General features: G+C 36.0%; 1 protein-coding gene across 1 annotated transcript in view; it reads right to left on the bottom strand.

The window, feature by feature from the left end:
- DPH6 (diphthamine biosynthesis 6) overlaps positions 1-17,770 on the bottom strand; it is a 218,449-nt gene extending 200,679 nt beyond the window's left edge. The window contains exons 1-3 of the mRNA XM_026710609.2: positions 17,616-17,770; positions 13,763-13,857; positions 11,284-11,477 (exon numbers count right to left, since the gene is read on the bottom strand). Of these exons, the coding sequence (XP_026566394.2) occupies positions 11,284-11,477; positions 13,763-13,857; positions 17,616-17,638 (312 nt within the window). The 5' untranslated portion in view covers positions 17,639-17,770. The remainder of the gene's footprint in view (positions 1-11,283; positions 11,478-13,762; positions 13,858-17,615) is intronic.
- Between the last annotated feature and the right edge of the window lie 9,819 nt (positions 17,771-27,589).

The raw sequence follows: 27,589 nt of genomic DNA, 5'->3' as shown, positions 1-27,589 counted from the left end.
CTTATTTAGAAGAAACGCAACAGGTTGCAATCCCACATAACCAAGAGGGACAAATTCCCATAGAGTATTTACATAAAATTTCATATTTCTCCCAATTAGCAGCTACTTTTTCTGCAGGAGAGGGGGAGGAACAGGAGCTGTTTATTAATAACTTTAGAAAAACAAATGCAACACTTGGAAAAGTATTCCCATGGGAAATGATTCCTATTAAATTTATTTCCAAGTAAGATTAAATGTATCCTTATTATACTTTTGGAAAATGATGCAAAACCACTTAATCTAAATAAAGCATCCAACTAAGAATATAGCAACCATCTTTTAGCCTCTTTCAATTCCTTCCCAGAGTCATTCTTCCTTTCTCCTGCCCCAATTTTTATTACTGTTTCTGGTTTCTTAGTTCAAGGTATAACTAACTTTAGATGAGTCTGCTGGGTCTGTCCAATTCATTCAAACCAAGGTACTTTGCAACATGTAAAAGCAAAAAGTACCCCTTTTCAAGTAATTAAAGCAATGGCATCTCTTTACATGTTTGCAAATTGCTTCAAAGACTATTTCTGTGACCTTCTTGTTTAGGCACTCACACAGTCACATTATCAAAGGAAGCTGGAGAAAACTGTTTTCAGGGTCTACTTCTTCCATCCTAAGAGGTAACCTATTTCTGACTATTGTTTTTCTGAAAGGTCCCCCAGAATCCCTGATCCATTACTAAATGCGGTGGCACATAGAATGATAGAAAACAACTAGTGTACCAGTTTGTATTAGCTGAACCTGCTGTAAATTTAAAGCTGTAACAAGAAGTCCTTGACGTATGATCACAATGAAGGACAAATTTCTGTTGCTAAATGAGACATTTATTAAATAAATTTTGCCCCATTTTACAACCTTTCCTGTCACAGTTGTTAAGTGAATCACTGGAGATGTTAAGCTAGCAACACAGAATCCAGCTTCCCCATTGACTTTGCTTGTCAGAAGGTCACGAAAGGTGATCCAATGACTTTGGGACATTGCAGCCATCATAAATATGAGTCAATTGTCAAGCATCTGAATTTTGATCACATGACAATGGGGATGGTTATAAGTGTGAAAAACAGCCATAACTTACTTTTTTCAGTGCTGTTGTAACTTCAATCACTAAAAGAATGATTGTAAGTCAAGGACTACCTGTAATTAGTTGCACTCTTCCCATTTGTACCACGTTATCATCCTTATCATCACGAGAAACAGGCAACATGAATCTAGCCTACACTATCAATTCAAAACAATATGGTAGATTACAAAACACTGTGGGTACAATAGTCTCATGCATCAGAAGAACCCCTGGTTGAATAACACTGAAATAATATGAGGAATAATAATAAAATCACTGAAAACAATATATGAGGAATAGTTCCAGTGTGCTGCTATTCATATAACACATAAAAAAGGCCAATGAGTTTCATCTTCTGTTTGGAGTGGGGAAAGAAATCCTCTGCAAAACATATACTACACAATTTATTTATTGAGTTTACTTGTGAGGATTGTTATACACTATAATTTGATATATACAGCCATTTAATCTCTAGGATAGCCTTACTAAAGATTGGGCTGTTATTTATTCCAGTAAATGTTTTTATATTTTTTATCAGTCTCAATTGGCTAATAACAAGTTTACCAAGTATATGTATCCACCTTTGTAGTAAAGCCAATGCTGAGTAGGTAGTTTAAAGTAAAGTCCCCAATCCAAGTCCATCCAAATGGGCTGGATTTCAACACCTGAAACTTCTAGTGAGGACCAACTGGAAATGACTACCCCACTATTCAAAGGATCAATCTACTTGCCCAAAAACTATACATATTTCCACAAATTACAGTCACACTGAACATAATGAATGAACAGACACATACAGGATTCAAATAAATTATTACTATTCAGCAGAAGTTCATTATAATAACAAGAGACTAAGGAGAAAAAAATAATTCTAGTGGCAATGTAAATGTGCCAAGTGGAAAATGTGAATGGATCTATAGTAGAAAAAACATCTTTTAAAAGTTCTATGTTTTAAAAGATAATATGCTTATAATAATATATAAGCAGGTAGATAATGGGTAGCAAAGTAAGATATTAGCACACACATTTTGACTCTATGTATCTCTTGCTCCATGTAATTGGGCAAAGGAATAAACCATGTTTCACATTAATACAACAAATATCATCTCCCTTTAGTCTCTGCTACAGTTAAAAATGTAAATTATAAACTATGTTCCTCTTCAAAACATATCACCACACAACAATTAATACATTATTAAGAAACATGTTTCATAAGACTTCCACATTTACACATTTTGGACCCATTTTTGGAACTATAGAATTAATGGCACAAACCACCAATTTGTTCCTGATCTACTACACAACTGAAGATGTAATTCCTATAATACAATACCAAACTGCTTTAAGCATTATATCTAAAACAAATCAGGAGATTAAATTAACAGTTTTTCCACTGCACCAGAATATTATCTCAGATGTGTATGCCAAATAGTATCTACAGAAGTGGTATTCTGCAGGTTCTGTCCAGTTCTGGAGAACTGGTAGTAGAAATTTTGAGTAGTTCGGAGAACTGGCAAATACCATTTTTAACTGGATATTTTATAGTATCCTTCCCCTGCCACGCCCATGAAGCCATGCCCACAGAACTGGTAGTAAAAAAAATTGAATCCTGGGCTTCCGGTTTGAAGTCTCTTTGGCGACAGACAGAAATCCATGATTGTGCGTGGTTTTGGTCTGGCCTCGCCGCTGGAGCGCCCCGAGCTGGATAAGCCATCCCGTAGAGGTGGTGAAGAGGGGGGAGACTGCCAGCAGGGTTGAGGAGAGTCACATCCCTCCTCCTCAGCTGGCCATTACTCCCTTTCCCGAAGGCGGTTGCAGCGGTGGTCAGAAATGGCCACCTCAAAGAAGAACTTGACCGGAAAAGAACGTGCAGGAGGAAGATAAGAAGTGAAATTTTTGGCTGACCGGGTTAAATTGTAAAAGCAACAACTAAGGTACCCTGGAATTTAAACTTACAAAAAAATAACATCGCTCCCAAAGAAGAGTCGGCAGCAGTGAAGGAAAGTGAAAAGGGAAAGGTTTTTTTTTTCTTCTTCTCTCCCCTTCCCTATACTGACAACTAAGAGACTTAAATAAGAAATCGGAAAAATCCGCTTTGACACCAACAGGCAATTAAGCTGAAAATAAAACAAAATGTCAAAGGGATAATAAAGATTTCTCGACACTAATTTTTTTTTTTCATAAGCAGGAAGGGAGAGAAAAAGAATAAGGGCAGGATCTGGAAGAGGGAGGAGACTGCCTGGAATTAAAAAGAATCTACAGTAAAATTTCAACAAGACTTCTAAAAGATACATTTTAACTGAAACTTTGTAACTAAACAGTAACCCCAGGAAGAGAAAGTGAAAAAAAGAGCAAAAAGAAACAGCTTGCCTGTATTTGGATTATTTGGTGATCTTTGGATTCTTGGTTATTATATTTGAATGACTAAAATTAATCGGGTGGTTGTTTAAAAATTTATACAATGGCACCACTTCTGGATGAATTGAAAATGGAACTTAAAAAGTACAAAGAAGATGCATAAGAAGGGAAGGGTTCTTGTGGCTTCGTTTTTCAATTCTTAGAAATGGAGATTTAGAACTATGAGAAACAACAAGAAACATCTGCAAAACAAGAAGACTGGGACAAAGAAGAAGCCATCTCTAATGAACAAGTAATTCTATGTGGAGAAGAAAAAGGAAAGGTGGGGAAAGAGAATGGAGAATTTAAGGCTTAAAAACACAACCAAAGAAAAGAAAAATAATTCAAAAAATAAGTATAATACTGGAAAGCAACAGAAGAGAGGAATACAGAAGAGAGAAATAGAGGTAGAGAGACAAGGGGGTAAAAAGGGGAGAGAGAAGAAGAGAGGGAAGAAGGAAAGGAAAAGAAGTTACAAAGGACTGGAAAAGATATAGAGAAACAGGACCTATTTAGAGATAATGGGTGAAAATCTAATTGAAAAAGGGATTCTGTAAAGGTACATAAGATTGTATTGTTATATTAGTAATAGAAATAACTTTAGAAAATTGGAAACAATGTATGATTAAAATGAGGGATAAAATAGTGTAATTTAGTGAAATGTTGTTAATAAAATAAGTGAAATAAAATAAATGAGAAAATTGAATTAGGAAGGAACGGTAACATTTTAATTAGTTAATGTTTTATAAAATATAAGTGAAGAGGGGGGGAATTAATTATGGAAAGCTTATAATCGTTCCCATAGAAGTATGATATTTAATTGAAAAGTAATGTTAAAGAAGTTAAGATTTTAATGAATATTAATATTAATGATAGAATTTAGTTGGAATGGAATGTGTTGTTTAATTACATACATTTATAATTTTTTTCTTTTTTTAAGAATATAGTGTGTATTTTAAGAATGTACCAAGCAGAATCCAAATGGAAGTTATGTATTATATTGAATGTTATAACTTTAGGGTATATATTGAAGCCTAAATAAGAGTTAAATGGATAAACTTAAAAGATATAAAGGCATCATACTCCAATCAGTAACTACAGGAGAAATTTTGTTTAATGAGAAAAGATAATAGATAATTGAAACAGGACAGACAAAAAATATAAATATAATGATTTGAATTGAGATGAGACAATTAAAATAAAATTGAGAAAATTAAAAGAGGGGAGAAGCTATGCAGAAAATGTAAAACAGTAATAAGATATGGAATAGAACATAAAAATGAGCATGAAGTTGAATTTGTGTCTGTACGAAGAAATGTAACCCGGGATTACGCTACTTTCAAAAAAGATGTTTTATTTGTATTTTTTTTCTTTGTGAAAACTCAAATAAAATTTACAAAAAAGAAAAAAGAATCCCACCACTGAGTACCTACTATATTTTCTAGCATTATTTAATCTAACAGAATTAAGCAAATGATTCAGCTATTAAAACAAGACTAACCATCATAATACATGCACTGTATTTTAGAAGTATAGTTAAGTTATTATGTTGTTCTTATATTGCAACAAACCATTTTTATTAATGATCAAATTAATGGACGTGCTATGTTTTGAGAAAAATGGAAGGAAGATTAAAGTACACAAAAGTGCGCATTTTCTCCTAACCGTATGCTTTGTATCTATAATGTATGCATACTGTGAAGATATGCTCTGGTTCAGCATCCTATCTCAGTGCACTTTAACCCATCTTCTGAATATTTGTATTCGTAGAGTTTGCCCCACTTGGCTGTAGGATCACTTCATTTTGCACTGAGTTTCAGTTCAGGGAGTAAAGTTACCAAGATGTAATGGCTTCTCAACAGCCCAATATTAATTAGGTATTATGACAAGGTATGATTGTTCCAAGGTCAGGAAGCTGCCTTCTATGCCAAGTTTCCCTGTTCCTAGTGTAGGGGTGTCAAACTGGCAGCACATGTAGGCCACACCCACCCCAGCTCTGCAAAGGCAAAAAAACCTCATGATATGTCACAATGTCACATGTCACCATCGAGTTTGACACCTGTGTCCTAGTGCAACACCTTAACTATTATACTATACTAGCTATGTTGTTAAATATTTATGGATGGATGGATGGATGAGCAAGAGGGAGTTTTTGCAGTCAAACTATTAAAACCTTTCCCAAATTATCCACTACTAAGCAGGGGTGTCAAACTTGCAGCGTCACAGCAGAGTCACATGATATATCAGGACTTTTTTCCCCTTCACTAACCAGGCATGGGGGTGGCCAGCACGTGACACATCTGGAACACTGGCTGGGAGTTTGATAGCCCTGCTTTACTGTATTTTTCAGCACCAAGTAAAAGCACATTTTTTTCAGTAGTATTTTTCAACAGAGTTTAGTATTTTGTGGCTCTGGAAAATTTACTGACTTTACAGATGCTGTAAAGTTATTATTTTTATTATGTCTTATGTGTTATTATGTATTAGACATTATTTTATTATGTCTAAACTACACTTTGGAACTTTTAATGAACACTGATTTAGACTTTATTTAAATAAATTAAGGTTTCAAACTTTGCAAAGTTCCTTTACCGATTTTTTTTAAAGTCAAATGGTAAAACACCTTACTCTGAATTATACCCGAATTTCCATTAGTAACTTTTCATTTGATTATTAAATGTCCAGTATAAGTCAAAATGACTCTTAGAATTTTATAAGAATCCAAAGACTGAAACGATTTTGTTTCAACTCCTTCAACTTCCAATTCAAAAGAATTACCATATATACTCGAGTATAAGTCGACCCGAATATAAGCTGAGGCACCTAATTTTGCCTCAAAAAACTGGGAAAACTTATTGACTCGAGTATAAGCTGAGTTTTTCAGCACATTTTTGTGCTGAAAAAACCTCCTCGGCTTATACTCAAGTGAGATTCCTCTGAAAAAAAAAATGGTGTGGAGCTCCGGATCTGGGCAGCCGCTTCCTGCTTCCGTGTTTCCTTTGCAACTTGTAAGCATGGGGGTAATCGGAAGCAGAAAAGTTCTTGCATGAGGATATATTGTTTTTTCTTTATTTAACTGTTTTTAGGGGGGGGGGAAAGACCCACCGTCATGTGAGAATGCTCAAACACGAAATCTATTCGCCTGAAAATAAGTGTGTGGGGGGGATTTTAACAGAGGGAAGACATAGGGAGAAGGCAAAAGCGACGGAAGATCCTTCAGAGGAAACTGAGGGGGAGACTCACCCTGGTCCAGATGAGCCCCCTTCCCTGCCCCTAAGGAAGCAGAGGCAGCCAGCAAGGGCAGGCAAGCCCTGCTTCGCGGACTCCGTCCGTCCTCGCTCCCACCCACCCACCCAAAGCCACGAAGTCCCCCAATCGCACAGCCCAGAATCGCCCTCCCCTCAGGGGGCAGCAACGACACCCGGTGTTTCCTGAAACAAGAAGCTCCGCGTGCAATGAAAGTGTCCTGGCTCTAGGCTCAGAAAAACAACGCGAGCCGAGGTGGTTTCATTTCCTCAGTCTAGCTGCTTTCAGTGCCGGGAGGAGGAGGGGGAGGAGAGGTGGTGGCAGCGGCTCACATTGTTTTCTGAGATCGCAGAAAACAACGCGAGCCGCTGCCACCACCTTCTCCTCCCTCCTCCTCCCGAGCGGACTGAAAGCAGCTAGGGCTGAGGAAACAAGTACTCGGCTCGCATTGTTTTCTGCGATCACAGAAAACAACGCGAGCCGCTGCCACCACCTCCTCCTCCCCCTCCTCCTCCCGAGCGGACTGAAAGCAGCTAGGGCTGAGGAAACGAAGCCACCTTGGCTTGTGTTGTTTTCTGAGCCTAGAGCCAGGGCGCTTTCATTGCACGGCGGAGCTTCTTGTTTCAGGAAACACCGGGCGTCGTTGCTGCCCCTGAGGGGAGGGCAATTCTGGGCTGCGGGATTAGGGGACTTCGTGGCTTTGGGTGGGTGGGTGGAAGCGAGGACGGACGGAGTCCGCGAAGCAGGGCTTGCCTGCTCTTGCTGGCTGCCTCTGCTTCCTTAGGGGCGGGGAAGGGGGCTCATCTGGACCAAGGGTGAGTCTCCCCTCAGTTTCCCTGAAGGATCTTCTGTCGCTTTGCCTTCTCCCTATGTCTTCCCTCTGTTAAAATCCCCCACACACACACACACACACTTATTTTCAGGCGGATAGATTTCGTGTCTGAGCATTCTCACATGACAGTGGGATTCCCCCCAGAACAGTTAAATAAAGAAAAAACAATACATCCTCATGCAAGAACTTTTCTGCTTCCGATTACCCCCATGCTTACAGGTTGCAAAGGAAACACGGAAGCAGGGAAGCGGCTGCCCAGCTCCGGAGCTCCACACCATTTTTTTTTTCCAGAGGGAATCTGACTCGAGTATAAGCCGAGGGGTTTTTTTTCAGCACAAAAAATGTGCTGAAAAACTCGGCTTATACTCGAGTATATACGGTACATTTTGAGCAACAACTGCAAATTTACAACACACTGCAATAATTATTTCCCAAATATGAATACAAAAAAATCATTGCTTCAGACCAATATCTGCAGTTTGTTGGTATTTTCCAGAGGGGTATAACATCAGTTCTCACAATCCCCAATCAGCAGAGCCAAAACTAACGTAGATCAGTGTACCGAGAAAAAGAGGAGTAAGTTTAGCATTTGTTTCTATTTTGTTAATAAGCCCCCCAAAATTATCAAAGACTGCTATTTTAAAATATTACCTTATCTTTTTAAAATTAAACATTTGAAGTCACCTACGTTAGCAGCTTAATGTTGTATTACTATTAGTAAAGCTACTGATATCTCATTCCAACATGGGAAAACACATGGAGGATACCTGTATGACTAAACATTTGAAGGAAAAGCCTAATGACTGACAGTGAAACTTACTGAAAAAGTTTGTACATCGTTGTATATGATAATATGGTTTTGTTTGGCAATGATGTTTTGTGAATGTATAGGTTATAATGCATAAACCCAGCCAACTTTGGTTTGTTTAGCAAACTGTGTTAAAAACATAGCTTTACACAATGTGTGAACCCTTCAGCTGGCTTATCTTTATTAAAGGTTTGTAACCAAATGCTGGATGACTTATTTCTCAGAGAAAGGGAATAGTCTGGGAGGCTATTTGAATACACTGTACTGTATCTAGATCATCAATTCTTAAGTGTAAGTACCTGGCCATAGGGAAAAATTAGTCTTTCTTGTCTTTCTTTTCTTTCCCTTTCTTTCTCTCCCTGCCTTCTTTTCCTTTTCCTTTCCCTTTCTCTTTCCTAATCCCAAACTCCTATTCTTGTTCTTATAAAGTACCCAATAATGTATTGACGTAGGCAAGTTTTCAAGTGCAATTATAGAAGTGTTTTAAATGACTTCATTTGTAAAAGCACGGTTATTGAATGTCTTTCATAAATGCAATTGATTCCATATATTTATATCTTTGAATTTTCTTTCAGTGAAATTAATATCTACTTAGAAAAAATACATCACTTATTTAGTCCAAGACAACTTGATAACATCTCTTTCAACTATAGTTATAAATATCATACACAAACTTCCAAGCAGAAGTTGTCAAGATTTAACATTAGCATTAATTTATGTCATAACTGACTGTTATTCTCCAGATAATAGCAATGTATTCAGTCCTTGCTGTCTGGAAGAAAATGAAAAGCAAGTTTGTCCTACTATTAATCATTTAATTTAATTGATCAATAATACATTTCCTTTCCTCCCTCTCCTACTTCAGCCAAAAATAATCTTCTAGCATGGAAAAAGTTGGAACAATTCTCTAAGAACTACATTGTGTATTAGAATCAAGTCTAATGGTACCACAAGTTTTCAAACCCTATTCCTTAAACAATAAGCAAACTGCTTTAAATGTTAAGACAACAACAAGAAAACTTTTCAAGAGAGGGCTGAGACTATGCAACGGCACTGGGGCTAATTTCAAATAAAATATTTCTTAAAAAGCTAAAATAGTGCAGGTTTTCACTGCACAAGCATGGACATCCTGCAAGATTTCAGGGCTTTGGGGGAGGAGGTGATTGATTTATTTAATTTTGGATTCTGTCACTCCATTAAAAATAAGTGAGCTGACGTCCTAACTGGTGCCAACCCCTACCTCATATTATTACTGCAACTTTTTCATGCCTTTGGGAATGAAATAGTTTGAGCTATTCTCCATCATGAAAGTTAAAAGACAATGCTTTCAAACAGAACTCAGATCTGCATTCTTCTAGCCACAGTTTCCAAAGCTTTCACACTCAGGTAATCATTTCTATACCTACTACTTCCTTTCATGAAAAAGTGGCTGTTGTCTTACACAAATGTTTCACTGTTGGTCTATGTGACCTGATAAGAATATGCACATATGTTGCATGTTACATTAAAAATACTGTATATTAACTTCCTTTCCATAAAGTTTCTCCATTACTTATATGCTTATTAAGGATCCTCTGATAAATGCGAAGATAAAGCTGGAACAATCTTGAAGCCATTGCTTTAGAGCAAAGCAAACTTGTTCTCAGCTAAAATCAATTTCTCAGAACCTCTATGGAACCAATACCACTGGGATCAGTACATTGATCCTCATTATGCATTGTGTTGCTATTTTTGCAGTGAGAGATTGTACACTTAATTTAGCAAGCAGCCAAGAAAGAGATTCAGAATAAAAGGGAGAAAAAAATAAAGATGCCTAAGTTTGTTTCATCTACGAGTTTGCTTCCACTGCACATATAGCATAATGTGTAATATTACACATATATTACATTTTGTGTGTAATATTTAGCTAATGCTTCTTTAGTCTGTTTATTACAGCAGAAGTTAAATGCCTGCACTGCATTCATAGGACGCTCACAATTTCCAATACATTATCTCAGTCATTCTCCTACCAAGCCAGAGGGAAACAAAATAATCTATGAGCATAAGATATCAGGTATCCAAGTCAGAAATGTTTAAATTTGGAATGAACAACCTTCTGGTGGCCTCATTTTTCCACCTACATTTCTGTTCAAAGCAATGGTCCATTTCCTTGAATCAGTATGAATGCTAAAAATATTCTGCTGAGATCCATAACTGATCTCTCTGTAGTTGGGTGTCTGTTAAACACACCATTGTTCTAAAAAGGAAATCCAAGTTTAGAAACAACATAAGAATTATTATATTCATAGTTATTGTTGAAAATCTTCTAAGTATAATTTCTCTATTAGAACAAAAACAATAAGCATCCTATTTGAAATTCATCCACCAACTTTCAGACCAATAGTCACGATTGTCTCATCTATTCCAGGAGGGATGTTTATATGAAAAATCAGCCACAAATACAGAACCTGCTATCCTGGTAATTCAGTATATCCATGATGATGCTTTAAATAAATAATACAATGTGAATAATAAATTATATTCTTTTTTATTTTCCTTTAAAATTCATGGGCTGTTAATATAGAAACTACAGTGGGCCCAACAGTTAAATACACAAAAAATAAAAAACATAAATTGGGCACAAGAAAAAATAATCAGCAGTGTAAAATCTGGAACATATTGGATCACCATACCATTCTGATGTATTTCTTAGTATAAATTAATAAATAAATAGTATAATATTCAAGCTGAAATGGGAAGCAATAATATTTAATCTGAAGTAGGAAGCAACAATAAAGAGCAGAACAAGCTATAAATTAAAGCTTCTTCTTCCAGGTTTATTCTTTTTTGGAAACTGAGAATAGATGACTATAGGCCTGATGTATATAGGTTTAATCCTAATATTTTAAAATAAGAAATTGCCATACAAAATACCTTGACAAGTTTCAGAAGCTGATAAAGATCTTCCACCTCATCACCCTCACATTTTGTATAGATGCTACCTGTGTTAACACTGGTACCCTTAATCGTGTGACGGTAGAGAGGCAAGCCCATTGCTTCAGCATATAATTCTATAGCTTGATGGCCCACTGTTTGATACATGTAACTGTCCAGTTCATCGAATCCTTCTGAAAGGCAAACAGAGCATTTCTACATTATCAAGTGTACATGTAAGAACATTACTGCAAAAATATATTAAACACAGTTTACAGTACTCCTTTTTAAAAACTCCCTTTATACAGCAAAAATATCTTCTACCCCCAATTATTTTCAATTATTCCCAAATGCAAAACACAGAATAATACTGAAAACAACCCAAGCATGTTAAAAATGAATAAACGTTATCAACTACGGTCACAGCTTCCCTGTGCATGGAAATTATTTTTTTTAACATGCACTAACAGAAATTCAGTCTTGTATTAGGAGTCAGCTCAGGATGTCATCATTCATCCATTCATTCATTCCTTCCTTCTAAAAAAAATCACTGACCTTTGTAAAAGTCATAATGATATAAGTGCAGAAACAATCTTATGATTTTAAAAAAAACTGTAATTAAAAAAAAATCCTAGAAGTTAATAGTTTCTGCTTGCTGCTGTTCTGACCTGCTGAATGGGACAACCTGTCACAAAGGCCAAAACCCTGTGATAAAGACCAGCAAGTTCATCGCTTGTACTACAGTTTACCATAATAAGAATCATGAAACATTAAGAACTGCCCTTGAAGTTTTATTGCCTGTCTACTTGATGGATCTAAAAGACAGAAACTATCATTTCTATTATTGTACAAGCTTTTTCTGAATCTTTCTGGCTGAAAGATATAAATGCTTTTAAGACTGAAATAATACTAAACAAACTGTTATAATAAGTTATCCTGGGCACATCCTAAATTGGGGGAAGACAACCTTATGGTATTCTATAAACTATGGGTTGGAAGGAGTTTCCTTCATACCGCCACTAGTGCAAAAAAAATTATTCAACCCACTTCAGACTTTTGGTAAGGGAGTAGGATATTGAGAAACAGGATAATCAATAAATTATTCTTCTTCACCAGTAGGAAGGAGCACCTGTAAAGTTGATCCACCAGTAAAAGTATCACAAGTTTTCAACAGATGGAAGAATTTCTTGTATCCTTAGTAAAATTACCATGGATCCAAACCACTAAACCAAGGGTCTCCAGTGGCAGGATTCAAACATTTTTACTACCAGTTCTATGGGCATGGCTTGGTGGGCGTGGCAGGGGAAGGATACTGCAAAATTTCCATTTTCTCTCCACTCCTGGGGGAAGGTTACCACCGGTTCTCCGAACTACTCAAAATTTCTGCTACCGGTTCTCCAGAACTGGTCAGAACCTGCTGAATCCCACCTCTCGTCTCCAAACCTAGCAACTTTAAGACCTGTGGACTTCAACTCCCAGAACTCTTCAGCTAGCCATGCTGGCTGGGGAGTTCTGGGAGCTGAAGACCACAAGTCTTAAAGTTGCCAAGTTTGGAGATCCTGGCTTAAAACTATATTACCGTAATATTTCCATTTGATTAACCACATTTTTCACCTGTTCTCTAAGCGCACATACATCTTGATAAAAGATAAACATGTTTTCCTGAGCAAACATGTACTGTATAGATACAGAGTTCTGATCAAAATATTGTTGGATTTATGGCACATATCAAAAACCCAAAGTAACCTAACCAGCTTTAATGTCCAAGAGGACTAGAACTCAGTGTCTCCAGTTTCTAATTCAATAATTTAACCATTACACAAAACAGGTTCTAAATTATTATAAATGCATTATCAATTTGGAGGGATATGTTCAAATTCTTACAAATCATACATTTGTATGAAGTATAAATACAAAATAATCTTAAATATTGGCAATGTTTTATTTCAAAAGATCACAAAAAAACCCTCTAAATCAACTCCTAATTTAATATTTATGTAATTTACTGCAACTCCCAATGCTATAATAAATCAAAGTTTATGGCATCTCATGCACAATAACCCTTAAAATAATCATGTAGCTTAAATGGCAACACTGGTGTTTCTGGTGAAGATTGATATTTAAAACAAATGTAACTCAGAGAACTGCAGTACATTATCCCAGATTATCTCCTATAAACAACTTAGCTGGGACACAAGTCTTACCCAGAGCAATTCTTTCCACAAAAACTTACCTTTTTACCTCAAAATACTATGTATACATACTCCAAAGAAAATATAGAATTTGGAATACTTTTTACAGTGTAATTATGAGCTACACAGACATAATTTGACTTAGTATAAAGTAATTTCCCATGCTCCTATAAAGCACTCTTAACAAGTTCATACATTTTCCACTTTTGTTTGACAAATGAAATGATAAAACATTGGCTCTAGATGAAGAGTTCAAAGGTTTTTAAGTGAAAATATAGAATTCTTACCTTTGTCTTCATTAGGCCTTAAATTGGCTAAGGCAACAATCTGATGACCAGCAGCAACACAATGCATCATATTGTAAGTGCTGTCTTTTCCACCACTAGAAGAAGAAAAAAGTTTGTGTTATCTGATAATCAAACAAACTTTTCAATAAGAACTCTCTTGAAAGTAAAGAGAGTAAAGTTTATATTTATCTCAAAATGGCAGTGAAATTATTTACACTTAAAAATATCAGTGCTTTTCAAATAATTGGTATATTTTCAGCTTTTTTTTTTCAGGTGAGTCACTAACTATGTTTATGTATATTTTTTAGCTGAATGACCTATACCTTAAATTCAAATATTGGAGCAATAGCTTCATTCTCTTTGTCACCAAACTTTCTTATCTATTTTATTATTTTTCACATGTAAGTGAGAAATGAAATTACTATTTGCACAATTTTATTGTGGACAATAAATTTTATTTAGGACACTAGTAGAAAAAACAACCTGATTTTCTAATATACCTATTTAGGCCAAATCATAACTATCTCCATCTACAAAACAGATTTCATATCTATCGTATCTAGCAGGTTAGGAAAATGAATAAATTATCAGAGAAAGTAAGAGTACAGTAAGTGCTGAAATTCATTTAATCATCTTGACTGTATTAAAAAGCACCATTCCACTTGAATGCAAATATTAAAAACAAATGCACAGCCAGAAAAATTTCCACAACTAAACATCAAGCTTTAAAAGAGTTATTGTTAAACCTTCAATGTCAGTGACTTTTCACAAGCTGAAACTAGAATGCAAATTAATGTTGTGTGGGTGCAAGACATCCATCAGAAACAATTTAGTTACCAAGGATATCAGACAGAATGAAAGGCACTATATTCCAGACTATTTGTGAGGCACAAATGTTTGATTCTTCACAATTGCCTCATTTTGAAAAATGCTCAGCGTTTCTCAAAGTATGGCCGCTCTTTAAAAAAAGTAAGCATACTTAAATTTGAAAAGTAAAATGAGAAGATTACACAATTATAACTAAATTATTTTTCCCCACAAAATTTTTATAGAATACCCTAAACATACATTGACTCAGGGAGTTCTGAACAGAACACTAAATTAATCCAAGTGAACATTAGATAATTTGTTACATTTTAGGTAGCACCTGCAGGCTTCAATAATGAAATATTCCATTATTACCTTTTATTGTATACTTTTCCCATATAGTTCAAATATGTTCAAAAAGCATATTTGCGCAAGAGCAGGATGCAAATCATATGAAGGCATTTGTGTATTGGGTGGATGCCATAATATCAATGGGCAGGTGTCCTTGAACAACAATGAGTGCATCTATGGAAAAGGCCACTGATTGGACTTCTCCTACCCCATTTTTGAAGGAAATGCATCTTCAACTCTCAAGCAGATTAGAAACAGAGACAAACTGGTATCTACTGACCACCATGAGTCAGAGTAAAGCTAGGCAATAAAAAGGACCACGTTCCACAGGGTGGCTTTATCTGTTTGCTCCATCTACAAATTGAAATCCATTTGCCCAATAAATGCATAGAACTTTTAAAAAGTGAATGGTTGGATGGGCCGAGGGAAGGGAGTGACTTTATCAAGACAGGAGTCCAATCCAAGCTTTGCTCTGTCCAAAAACCATAATTATAATAATTGACTTGTTCATAATTTTGTTTAGCACAATTCAGAACGTAACTGGGTAATTAAACACTACTTTCTAAGGAACAGACTTCAAGTAATGTTTTTTGCATCTTAAAAAAAACCTATAGTCCTTCCAAAGACTTCACAAGAAGATCCATGGTCCTTAGAAAATTTCTAATTCAACCATTTAGTAATTTTCCATAAGCTTGATGTCTTTTATTGTGAATGATTTGGTTTTTTTATATATATAATTACTCATGGCTTAGAAAAGGGGTGTCAAACTGGCAGCTTGAGGGCTGGATGCCCACCCCAGCTCTGCAAAAGCAAAAAAAGTTACCATATGTCACGTGATGTCACATGACACAACCAAGTTTTACACTAGTGACTTATTAGAACTGTCCTTTAGATTACAGCTCTAAGCTTGACGCCAGACATTGATATACTCATGGAAAACTCAGCAAATGTAAAATCATATGAAATAAAATTGCTAGTAAAACTTTTAATAGTACTAAGTTGATTAGTATACAAAAAATCTTTCTGCAAACCTCAAACCAGTTCTTGTAATAGAATATACCCAGTAATGCACACATTGTTAATATGATAATTTGAGAAGAAAGAACAATTACTTGTAAAGTAACACATCATATTTACAAGTGGCCATTTCATCAGATCATAAATCTGTGTATGCCACACACTATTCACATTCTTTAAATGTGAACTGGTGAAGCCTTTCTATCAAAACTGAAGCAAGAGGAGATGGAAAATGCTAAAAAAATGTCTAGTTATAGCAAGCTCTCCTCCTATAACATTATTTATTGCAGCAGGCTGTTGTTAGACTTATTTAATCTCAAGAATAGTTGCTGATTTTTCCCTTTTCCTTTTTATATAATTCATTGCTTGCCTTTGATTCACTACAATTTGTAGAGAATAAACTTCAAAATGATTTGTAGCAATTCAAAACATTTTCAAACTATGTATTTGAAAATGCAAACAGCAAAACTACAGCAAATCTAGTCTGTTTCCAAAGTGGAAAAAGTTTGAAGTAAAATTAAGAGTATCCCTATCACCAAAATAATTTAATATGTGGATTACTAGGCCAAGCTTGTGTGTTAAGAGCCTCTGTTCTTTAATTGTACATCTATGTTTGTATTACATACTGAACCACAAAATAGCCAGCCATGTTTTAGTTTGCAATGTGGCACAAACTCATCCCATTCAGTTAATTCACAGCTGAATATGCCGTGCTGTATATATTTAATGGACTAATTCAATGTATTATGTTTTAATTCACCAAGGAATGCACTATGTGACTGTACCCTGAGTACTGTATATAATTCTTAAGTGCCATCCCAGATATCATTCTGAAAACTTTACAGGTAGTTCTCAACCTACGACCACAATTGAGCCCAACATTTATAAGAAATTTGTTAAGTGAGTTTTACCCCATTTTACTACTTTTCGTGCCACAGTTGTTAGTGAATTACTGCAATTGTTAAATCGGTAACCTGGTTGTTACAGTATAAGTGAAACTGGTTTCTCCATTGACTTGCACATAACTCCTGAACTCTGCAACTGTCATAACTATGAGTCAGTTGTCAAGCATCCAAATGTAATCCTGTGACCAGAGATGCTGCAACGGTCATAAGAATGAAAAATGGTCATAAGTCACTATTTTCAGTGCCATTGTAGCTGTGAATGGTCACTAAAAGAACTGTTGTAAGTCGAGGACTATCTGTATATCAGTTTAGATTTAATAGTATTATAGCAGTATATCAGACAGCCATCAACAGAGAATTGTTATGGATACTCATAAAAAGAAAAATCTTAAAACAAAAATGTCCAAAATGTCACCATGCAGGCATGCTCCAGAATGCACCCTGAAGTTCGAGTTCTGCAACAGGACATAAATTGTCCTTTAAATGTTCAGTTGTAATACAACTAGTATTTTACAATGCTTCCCGAGTTTGATGAGACAGAATACCCATAACTTCTGAAATGCATTTAAAAGGGAAGCACCTGTATTTCATAAAATCTATCACACTGCTGATTGCACGCGGAGAAGGGAAGAGGGGAGAAGAAGCATCTTGGGCTAATTGTCACTTGCATCATTTTGCTGACATAATAAGAGAGTCTACCATTTCCAAGACACCGGCAAACGCAACTATTATTCTGCTCCGGACAGCTTCCCAGCGCTAAGCAATTATTTTACCTGATTAAAGCCACCACTTTCATCCTAGGACAGGTGGAGAGAAACAGCCAGGAAAAGAACACAGACTAAGCCAGAATCTCCAGCCACGCACACCTACCACCTCTCCAACCCACGTGCCACCCCGGCTGATACTGCTTGAGGTTCCTTCCTTTCCCAGAAAGCCCCATCTTCTGGAGTCTGTCTTCGAAAGTGCCTGAACAACAAACGACTGCGGGCGGGGGGAGGGAGGGAACTAGCGCGGCAGCCTGCTTTCTACTGAAGGCTTTTTCGCCCCATCTTTGGATCACGAACGCGAATGCAAAATGTAGAGTGAGTTTAACAGCGGATTAGGGGAGGGGGAAAAAAAAGAATAAAAATACAGGCGATTTGTTTGACAACTAAGAAATGGCAAATACGGGGGCTTTGCATTAAGGGCAAAACTTAATGTATTTGTTGTTTGGTTAGTTTCTGGATTTTAATAGGTTTCCGTGCGGTAAAACTTAAGCGTGTTTACTTCTTTTTCCTGCTTTTAATACTAGCCAGGACCCGAATTCAGAGGGGAGCTAAGGTAGATTTTTATTTTCTCCGTCGTCGTTGAATGGCTAGTTTGCGGATGGGGATCGAAGAACATTAAAACCGGACTTGAACGGAATACTAGTACTGTGTTTTCCTCTTTTTTTATTATTATTTCCAAACCAATGGGAACTTGAATTGGAATTGTGTCAAAGAACTTGGAACTCTTTATTCAGAGTCCTATATTCAGTCCTATATTCCTATATTCAGTATCCTATATTCAGAGCAGGGTAATTCTCTGAAAACAGACCAGAGTTCAAGTTCAGCAAAAGAAGAGCCGAAAATAGCCTGGAGACAATTCAGAACTGCAGAGCAACACACAATTCAGAATAGAATCCTCCAGTGCATTTCTATTCGAGAGGCAGCCTAGCAGCTCCATGGGCACCTGACTGGTCTATCCCCCTCTTTTTCCCTCTAACCAAGAGATCCAGAATGGAGGGTGTGCAGTCTGTCCTGTTCTACCCAGCGATCTCCCTTGAGACACAAATGACCAGCCTTAAATCATCCTACTTCAGACCCATTATGCAAAGACTCTGGTTTTTTGGGGAGAAGGCTCGAAAGATGGAAGGAAAAAGAGACCCGCAGCAAGATAGATAGATTCTATTATGGTGAGATGAGAGCACTGTTGGAACACCTGAAAAACCAGTTTAGGGACAGATCATCCTACTGAAAATCTATCTATGTGGTTGTGAAGAGTCAAACAAAACTTGATGGTCTGTAATCAATAAGTCTATCCTGTATTTCCTAAGGTATATCTCCCACCCAGATATAACTAGGGGAGATCATCAAGCTATACATGGGCACAGCCTATGTGTCTATATTAATCAAACATACTATTTCTCTTCACACACACACAGGGCATTTCAGCCCCACTAGATAGAATTAAAAAATTCGCAGAAAGACTAGGACTATCTTTTGGAGTAATAACTATAATAACAGAATCTTACAAGGCTGAATCTCACAAACCTTAAAAACATCCTTGCAATTCAGGGAGGCACCTGCCTAAATATCTCGTTTTGGTGAACTTTTTTTTAAAAAAAAAGCATTTAGCCCATTTTGTCTAAAGAATAGTTTCTGCATATTTGCTCCCAGGTCACCTTCCTTACTTTCTACAGGACAATGCATATAGTCTGAGTAGACACATGCACACAGAAAAACAACACATAACCAAACATAACAGGTACAGACTCCAATGGATAGTTAGAAATGCAGAAAGAATAGAAAGAATCAGCCTGGCTTCCATGAAAGACCTATATATTGTGCAGGTCAGAAGAAAGGCTGAGAAAATATCTACAGAAACTTCACATCCTGGACATAAACTATTTTAACTCCTCTTCTCAGGAAGCTGCTATAGGGCATTGCATGCCAAAATAACTAGCTACAAGGACAACTAGACGTGTGACATCATTCTGCTGAACACCTAATTCTCACAGCAGTATCTAATATCTATGTACATTTACTCATGTTGTAGCACTATTATTCTTCTTTACTACCCCTCTTGTTGATGATGATGTTTGTTGTGATGATGATGATGATGATGATGTTGCTTTGCATGTACACTGAGAACTACTGTGCCAGAGACAAATTCCTTGTGGGGCTCATCACACTTGGCCAAATAAAGTATTCTATTCTGTTCTATTACTTTGAATAGATACATGCAAGAAATGTGCATGTGCATAGCACATTTAATTTCTGGGAAGAAAATGCATATACATACACGCCATAACACATTATTTGGTTACACAGAATAAAATACAGGTAGCTCTATGGCTCCCTTTGATAAAAAAAAATTCCAGGAGTCATGCCCTCAATGCTTTCCTTACCTTGAGCCTATGTAAAAGCACTGAACTTTAAAAGAATACTGTATGTTTGGATAAAATCTCATTGGTTTCAATAAATTGCCTTGTTATTGATGTTATTCTGGAGACAATTCCCATTTATCCGTTATCTCCAATTTGATGGTGTTTTCTATATTCAAGTATACCTTTGCTCATTTGTAATGCAAGTGGCAGAGATCAAGGTGCAAAAGGTTGCCATATCTATTCACACAAACATTTTCTGGTGGTATATGGATGAAAGCTTTACTTTCTAATTAGCATTGCAGTATTAAAAATGTTAAAAATCAGGGATGTCTGCATGAAGAATCAAAAACATGAAATGACAACTGCACAGTAGAATAGAACACAATACAATACAATACAATACTTTATTGGCCAAGTGTGATTGAACACACAAGGAATTTGTCTTGGTGTAAATACTCTCAGTATACATAAAAGAAAAGATACATTCATTAAGAATCAAGAATCATAACATACAACACTTAATGATAATCATAGGGTAGAATCAGCAATCAAATCATACTAGGAAACAGTCAATATAAATAGTAAGGATACAAGCGACAAAGTTACAGTCATACAGTCACAAGTGGGAGGGGATGGGTGATGAGTGATGAGAAGATTAACAGTAATAGTAGTGCAGACTTGTAATAGTTGAACAGTGTTGAGGGAATTATTTGTTTAGCAGAGTGATGGCTTTTGTGAAAAAACTGTTCTTGTGTCTAATTGTTCTGGTGTGCAATGCTCTATAGCATCGTTTTGAGGGAAGGAGTTGAAACAGTAGAATGTCTTGTTAACTTTATTTGTTCTCCTCCTCTTCCCCCCAAATAAGAAATCTCTGGTGCTAGCATTGAAAACAATAGTAGGAAAATCATATCAGAAAACTGATAGAATAAGGAATACTGTTTGTAAATTATACTTTAGAATCTGAATGGGCTTTTCCAAAAATGTATTAGAATTACTGTATAAAGAACAAGATTCCACAAAGTTGTTTTCTGATCCAAGATATATTACAGTCAGGCCATATCCCATATAGAATAGCATATAGCAGGTGTGTCAAACTCAAGGCCCGTGAGCCACATCTGGCCTGCAAGGTGCTCAAATCTAGCCCACCAGGCTGGCCTGAAAATAGCAAAGGATGAGCCTGCAGTGCCTCTGGCAGCCCAAATTGGCATGGGGATGGCATGTGTGCCCTCCCCATCCCATTTTCAGCCTGGATGTCCTGCAGCACTCTGGTAACCAAATTGGGGTATGGGGGCTTCATGCAGCCCCCCGTGCCCCGTTTTGGCTGGCAGGGTGCTATAGGAGGAGTTTGTCCCATCTGCCTCCTCCCCCTTGCCAGCCCGTGGAGGAGAACTACAATGCTGATCCAGCCCTGTATCCAGTTTGACACTCCTGGCATATTGGATTACTCCTGCAGAAACATCACTGTGCCATTAAGCTCACTCTGGTGGTACTGACACTTAATGCAGATTGTTTGGCAGTCTATGGGTAAAACATGATTTATTTTAGTACAATAAGCCAAAGTTTGAAACAATCTTTTAATTTTGGATTACGTAGGTACACATAATGTGCAAATATATTTTTAGAATATTGTCTTGTAATTTTCAGATATAATTTGAATATGCCTATAAGAACAGTGGCATTGTGGCATCAGATTTCTTTTTCAGTTTACACATATTCCTTAAAATTTGTTTCAAAATATTGCATCTGTATGTGGAGGATTTTTTATTGAATGCTCAAAATAGAGGAGTTGATAAATGTTGCAACTTTTCTCCCTTATATCATTTAACTCTGTATTTATTCCAGAAGGAGCTAATAACTGTGTAGGAGGATGTAGTCTTATAAGTGCACAAATTACTATGTAGAATATTTTCCAGATAAGTAAGCATAGGATTATGTGCATTTATTTAATTAAATTAACATATATGAATCCAACAAATAACCAGAAGAGAAACAAGACAATCTATTTTGAAATAGTGTTCCTGCACTTCTGAGATAAAAATCTAGAACATTTAAAAAAAGAAAAATGACTATTTCTTATGTTAAATGACTATTCCTTATGGTAACTGACTATTCCTTATAGTAACATCACAAACTTCAGACAAATGTTTTTCTAGAACATTCCAAAAGTGATACTTGAGAAGGAATTATTTTCTTGTAGCCAGGTAGTTTATGGGATTAAACCAAAGCACTCAAAATATAGTCTCCAAAAATCATCTCAGTGTCTAGACATGTGCACAAAGAGACAGTATTTTTCAACCTTGCAACCTTGCATGGCCTTCAACTTCCAGAATTTTGCATCAACCATTTCTGAGAGTAGAAATCCATGTGTCTGGAAGCTGCCTCAAGGCATCCTGGGCTGTAATTTTACTGCTGGAATATGCAATATGACTAACTTTTACCAGATATTATTATGGTGGGGCCTAAGTGCAACAAGCCAATAAATTAGCTTTTCGTGTCCGTCTTTTGATCGCTATTTAAATAAAAAAAACATTCAAGATTCTTCCCATAGTTCTTAGGATTCCTGCAGATAAAGTAAATGATCCAAACTGAATTACCTGTGCTATTGTTGCTTTGAAAAGTGGTACTATAGAACAGTTTTTAATTAAAGCACTTTGTCCACTGGACAAAGGGTACAGATATAAAACTCTTAGTGAAGTCTATGGGAATAATCAGGAACACCATAAAGTAGTAATATTCATTTTCAAAACACTTAAATGCAAATAGAATAATTATTCAAGTGAACTCATTCAATTGTTTGAAACATGCATGAATGGTTCTTGTTTGACATAGCAGACATGTAACAACACAGGTGTAGTTTTGTTCATAATTGTCTATGTCCAGAGACTAATATTTAACCATAGTTATAATATCATGGGAAGATTATGATGAGAAACTTGTGAATAAAATTCTTGTGACCCACTTTTTAGTTATTTTAAAAAAATAGATTTAAGATACGGTTTGCACAGATGTGTTACATTCATCAACATTGTCATTTTCAATAAATTGAGTGCTGTTTCCTTAGAACTTGTGCTATTAATGTTAATACTCAAAATAGTACTTCATATAGCCAGCTATTTTCTCTCTCTTTTTAGTTTGGTTACATTCTAATATGCATCTTTTTTCAGATTTATTTTTAGCTATAATGCACTTACCATTTTCAGCCTTTTAATAGCATAGTAGAAACCTAAGGCTTGAAACTTAGGCTTGATTTACCATTTTATCCTTATAAATATATGATAAAAATGTGGCAGCAACAAAATAAATGGAAAGAATAACAGAAATAATGGCCTAATTCCCTTTAAACAAAGAGCTATATCAGCCCTTTTTGTACTCCAGAGTACCCTAAGATCATGCTGAAATTCAACACTAAACTTTGAATTACAGTGAACAGTTAACAGACAAAATTTCCTATTGATTTTCTGTAGAATGAACAGAAATACTGTATATGCAACAAGCTAGATCTAATAGTGTTAAAAATAACCCCTGAAATCTCATTAATAATTATTCTCTCCCATTCCAGAAATATTGTGATATTACTTCCACTGCCATCTGTGGCCCTTATTAAAAATGCTCTTCAAGCCATAAGAATTTTACCCATCCTTGTCCTAAACCCTAAGTCCGGTATAGCAGTGGACATACTGGTAATCCTTCATGTGCAGTTACAATGGTATGCTGAATTTTTTTTTACTTACCACCAGTCCTCATATTTATGACCTTCACAGCAACCCAACAACTAGCATCTATTTACAATGGATGCAGTGCTCTGAAGTCATGTTGTCACCATTTGCAGCTTTCTGGCTAGGTTCCAACAAGGGAAGTCAATTGGAGAAGCCAGATTCACTTAATGATCATTTGATTCTCTTGACAACTGCAATGATTGGCATCATTGTGCCAAGAAATGTCATAAAACTGGACATGACTTACTTAACAACCACCTTGCTTAGCTGGTCCCCATGGTGGTTATAAGTCAATAACTACGTGTACAACTAATGAATTAACTAACTGGGCTGCAGTCAAGCTTAGAAGATGTTCTTTGACTAGAAGTAGCCATAATTCGATCTTCTACTTCTGAGCAGGCATCGGAGTGCTTGGCTTGTTAGTTTCATCTACTTCAAAGTGGTTGCAACAGGTAGGGCAGGCAAGCTCATCACTAGATTTCTCCCAATAATAATGTAATAAACATAGAGTTCATTTTTGCAAGTGCCAGGATGAAATCTCTGTTCATAAAATACTTATTATATTGTCAAAACTCCATTGTTGCCTGGATCTTAGTGAAAAGATACTTGGGGTGTACTGAAGGGATGACTAGTTTCTGCTGAACCAGTTTAGAATTCTGTTTCTAACCCCTGTCCCCATGTTTGGAGTGAAATCTGTTTTACGGTGTTTATGGAAGAGCACAATTCTGCAACTACAGCAAGAATATTGCAGCAAAATAATGCAGAAAAATATTATGTATAAGAACTCTATAGTAAAACTAGACACAGATAAAAATATTCAAACACTAAAGAGCAAAATTGTTAGAACAGCTGCCACAAGCAGCTGTCACACAGGAGCTACAATGATGATATACAAAATTACATAATTTGCATAATCTGTGATGTCATGTGATGTCACTAACCTTTCTTTGTTCTCCTGTGGATGCCTATAGTCACATATTCAGTGTTTTGTTTTCTGCCATAAAGATCTGAGTTCTCAGGAAGTGATTTTCTGTGGGTGAGATTGGAGAGTGTATATCACAATCCAAAGGGATGGTTTTAGCTTGTTCCCTCTTCCCATTACAGGTTTCCTTCAAAGCTGTCCTTAAAAATGGAAGAATTCAATGTGCAAATGGTAACATAACTAGGATGAGAATGCTATAGTTTCTATAGAGTATCAGGAAAGGTATCATTTAATAATTAAATACAGATGGAACAAACATTTTCCCTGCTGTATTGAGATTTATTTGATGTTGCCTATAGTTTTATTTGCTTAGAATATTTGTATGAGAAGCAGCATATCAAATGTTAAATGTTGTAACTATCACTTAAACTCACATTTGTTTAAGAGTTACTGTAAAAAATGAAAAACAAAAGACATAGATGCTGGATCAATTGCAAAGAATCCTGTGGAATCTAGATGAACAAATTAATCTTGGATTTATGATGTTGTGAGAGAAAAATACACACATACATGCAAATATGATTATATTGGGACAGTCTATTTTCATATATAAATGCAGTATGCCAATCAGCTTGCATGAATATGTATATAAATGCCAGTTCAATAACAATATTTGTAGACAAGTTTTATTAAGGAAAGGAGATGTCCTAATAAAAACTCCGCATCTCTGAATATTCTGAGTTCATGGTGAGAGAAAAGAGAATAAGGAATGTAATGTTCTTCTGAGACTGAAGGGAACAGGCTAAGAATATCAGTCTTCCATTAGGTGAAAACAGAATAGAAATGAAGACAAAGGAATCTGTTGACTGCTATCCTTACTATTTGTACCTTATCCTTACTACTTGTACCCAGTGGTTAACAATTTGAAAAATACCACAATGATTCTGCAGCTGTATCTTCAGCAGTGAAGGCAATCTAAGCGTCCCCTCAAGGAAACTCACATTAAACTTTTTGGAGGATACAAATACTTCAGTGTTTAGAAATTGGGTATTTTCTTCATATCAAAGCATTTTGTCAAGTAAAATGTGTGTTTTACTTAAACAGACAAGAAAAGAAATATTTCATATTATAGAAAGAAACATAGTTTGTGCAATACACCAATGCCTTAGCAAATGGACAATCGATTGTTAGCTTAGGACTGATGGGGAAGGGAAGAGAGTGCAAGAAATTCATGAATGCCAAGCAAGGCATTCTATATGAAGGATTCTATATGAAAAAAAGTAGCATAAGGACTGGATAATGGTAGCAAGTGAAAATTATGGAAATGAGGTGGATGGACATTTAAAAAAAAGACCATTTTTGGATATGTGCTGCAAAGAGAGATGATTAGATACAGATAGTTTTTAAAAATATGTATATATTACTATGGAGTTTCTCAATTTCTGTCAAAAGTTTAAATGGACCAGAAAATGTAAAACCTAACTGATACCTCTAGAACTATACTGAACAGAGTTGACACCTTTCCTAAGACATATTGTAATAAGAAGCTTAAATAAATGAATAGCCTTCTCTGGAAACTCCAATGCTGTAGATATTCAATTCAGAATATATTTTGGTAGCTATATACTGTACTCAGTACTAAGTACATGCTAATTATATTTTTTTTAGGGTCTCAATTTTCTGCTTTTCTAAACCATCATAGTCATTGCACAAAGCTAACATTCCAATAATACCCATACTTCCAACCATATCCTGAAGGGGAAATACATGAGCTGCCACTTAAAGCCTCACCATATGTAGGACCAGGCTTTGGGTTCAGTGGATTTAATAGTGAATACATATTTAATTCTCTGTGTAAAAACATATTTCTTTGGGTCAACAAAATGATCAGATGGCTTAAAATACACCAAGCGGACTCTAACCTTAGAAATTGGGTTTCGATACCCAAATATACTAGGTATAATGTTATGCAAAGGCCACAAAGAATAGTTTTAAAGTCAAAGGAGATAGTTCTCTAAGCAAGTAATGTCTGACTCCATGTTATAGAATTCAGATAAAGGAGACAAACACCACTTGGCAACTGTTGTAAAAACACAAACAAAAATGGCTCCTATGTCCATTAAAAGAAAATTATAAGAAAGTTCTGGTTAATCAATTGTTGTTCTACATCAAAGGTCTCCAAAATTGGTAACTTTAAGACGTGTGGACTTCAACTTCCAGAATTCTCCAGTCAGCTATGCTGGCTGGAGAATTCTGGGAGTTGAAGTCCACACGTCTTAAAGTTGCCAAGTTTGGGGACCCTTGTTCTATACAAATAAAAAAGACACTGCAGAAGAGAAAGAAGTTGGGGGATTTGTGATTCTCCAGAAGTTGTTGAGTTCAACTTCTATACGAGCCCTGCAGTGGTGAGCTATAGCTACAATTCCAGAACATCTGAAGAACTACAATTCTAAATTCCAGCTTCTGGTATAACTGCTTTTTCTAGACAAAAAATGAATTGTAGAGTCAAGAAGTTAGGGCAAATATAAGACATAATGACATGAGAGGCAAGAACAGCCATGTCTGAATTCCCCTGGGAATAAGAAAGAGTGAGATCAAAGTGAAATTAAATTTAGAAAGTACAAGCTATGGCAATCATCATGTTATTAACAGTGACAATTCACAGAAGAACTACTGCTATTATTTAGTTTAAGTCAATGGTAATAGAACTGAAACTCCTGAAGAATTTTTAATTCCAATATAATAAACCTCGACTCATGATTCTTGATAAATCTTCTAGTGGTAACTACCTTAGTTAATAGATAATTAATCATCCACTGCATGAATTCAGCTCATCTTTGATTGAATTGTACTGTGATTCGAGTTACAAGAACGTTTGTAGCAGTCATTTCTATACCATAACAGCTTGAGAAGTTAGCATGATGTAAATTGGTTTGGGGCATGATGGGGGAAAAAGTACACATGGTGATTCTTTTATTTAGA

This window comes from Pseudonaja textilis, chromosome 1 (genome assembly GCF_049901715.1).
Source record: "Pseudonaja textilis isolate UNSWEBS1 chromosome 1, rPseTex1.2, whole genome shotgun sequence".
NCBI classification, from domain to species: Eukaryota; Metazoa; Chordata; class Lepidosauria; order Squamata; family Elapidae; genus Pseudonaja; species Pseudonaja textilis.
The sequence above is the reverse complement of the archived record's forward strand: the minus strand, read 5'-3'. Positions and strand labels throughout refer to the sequence as shown.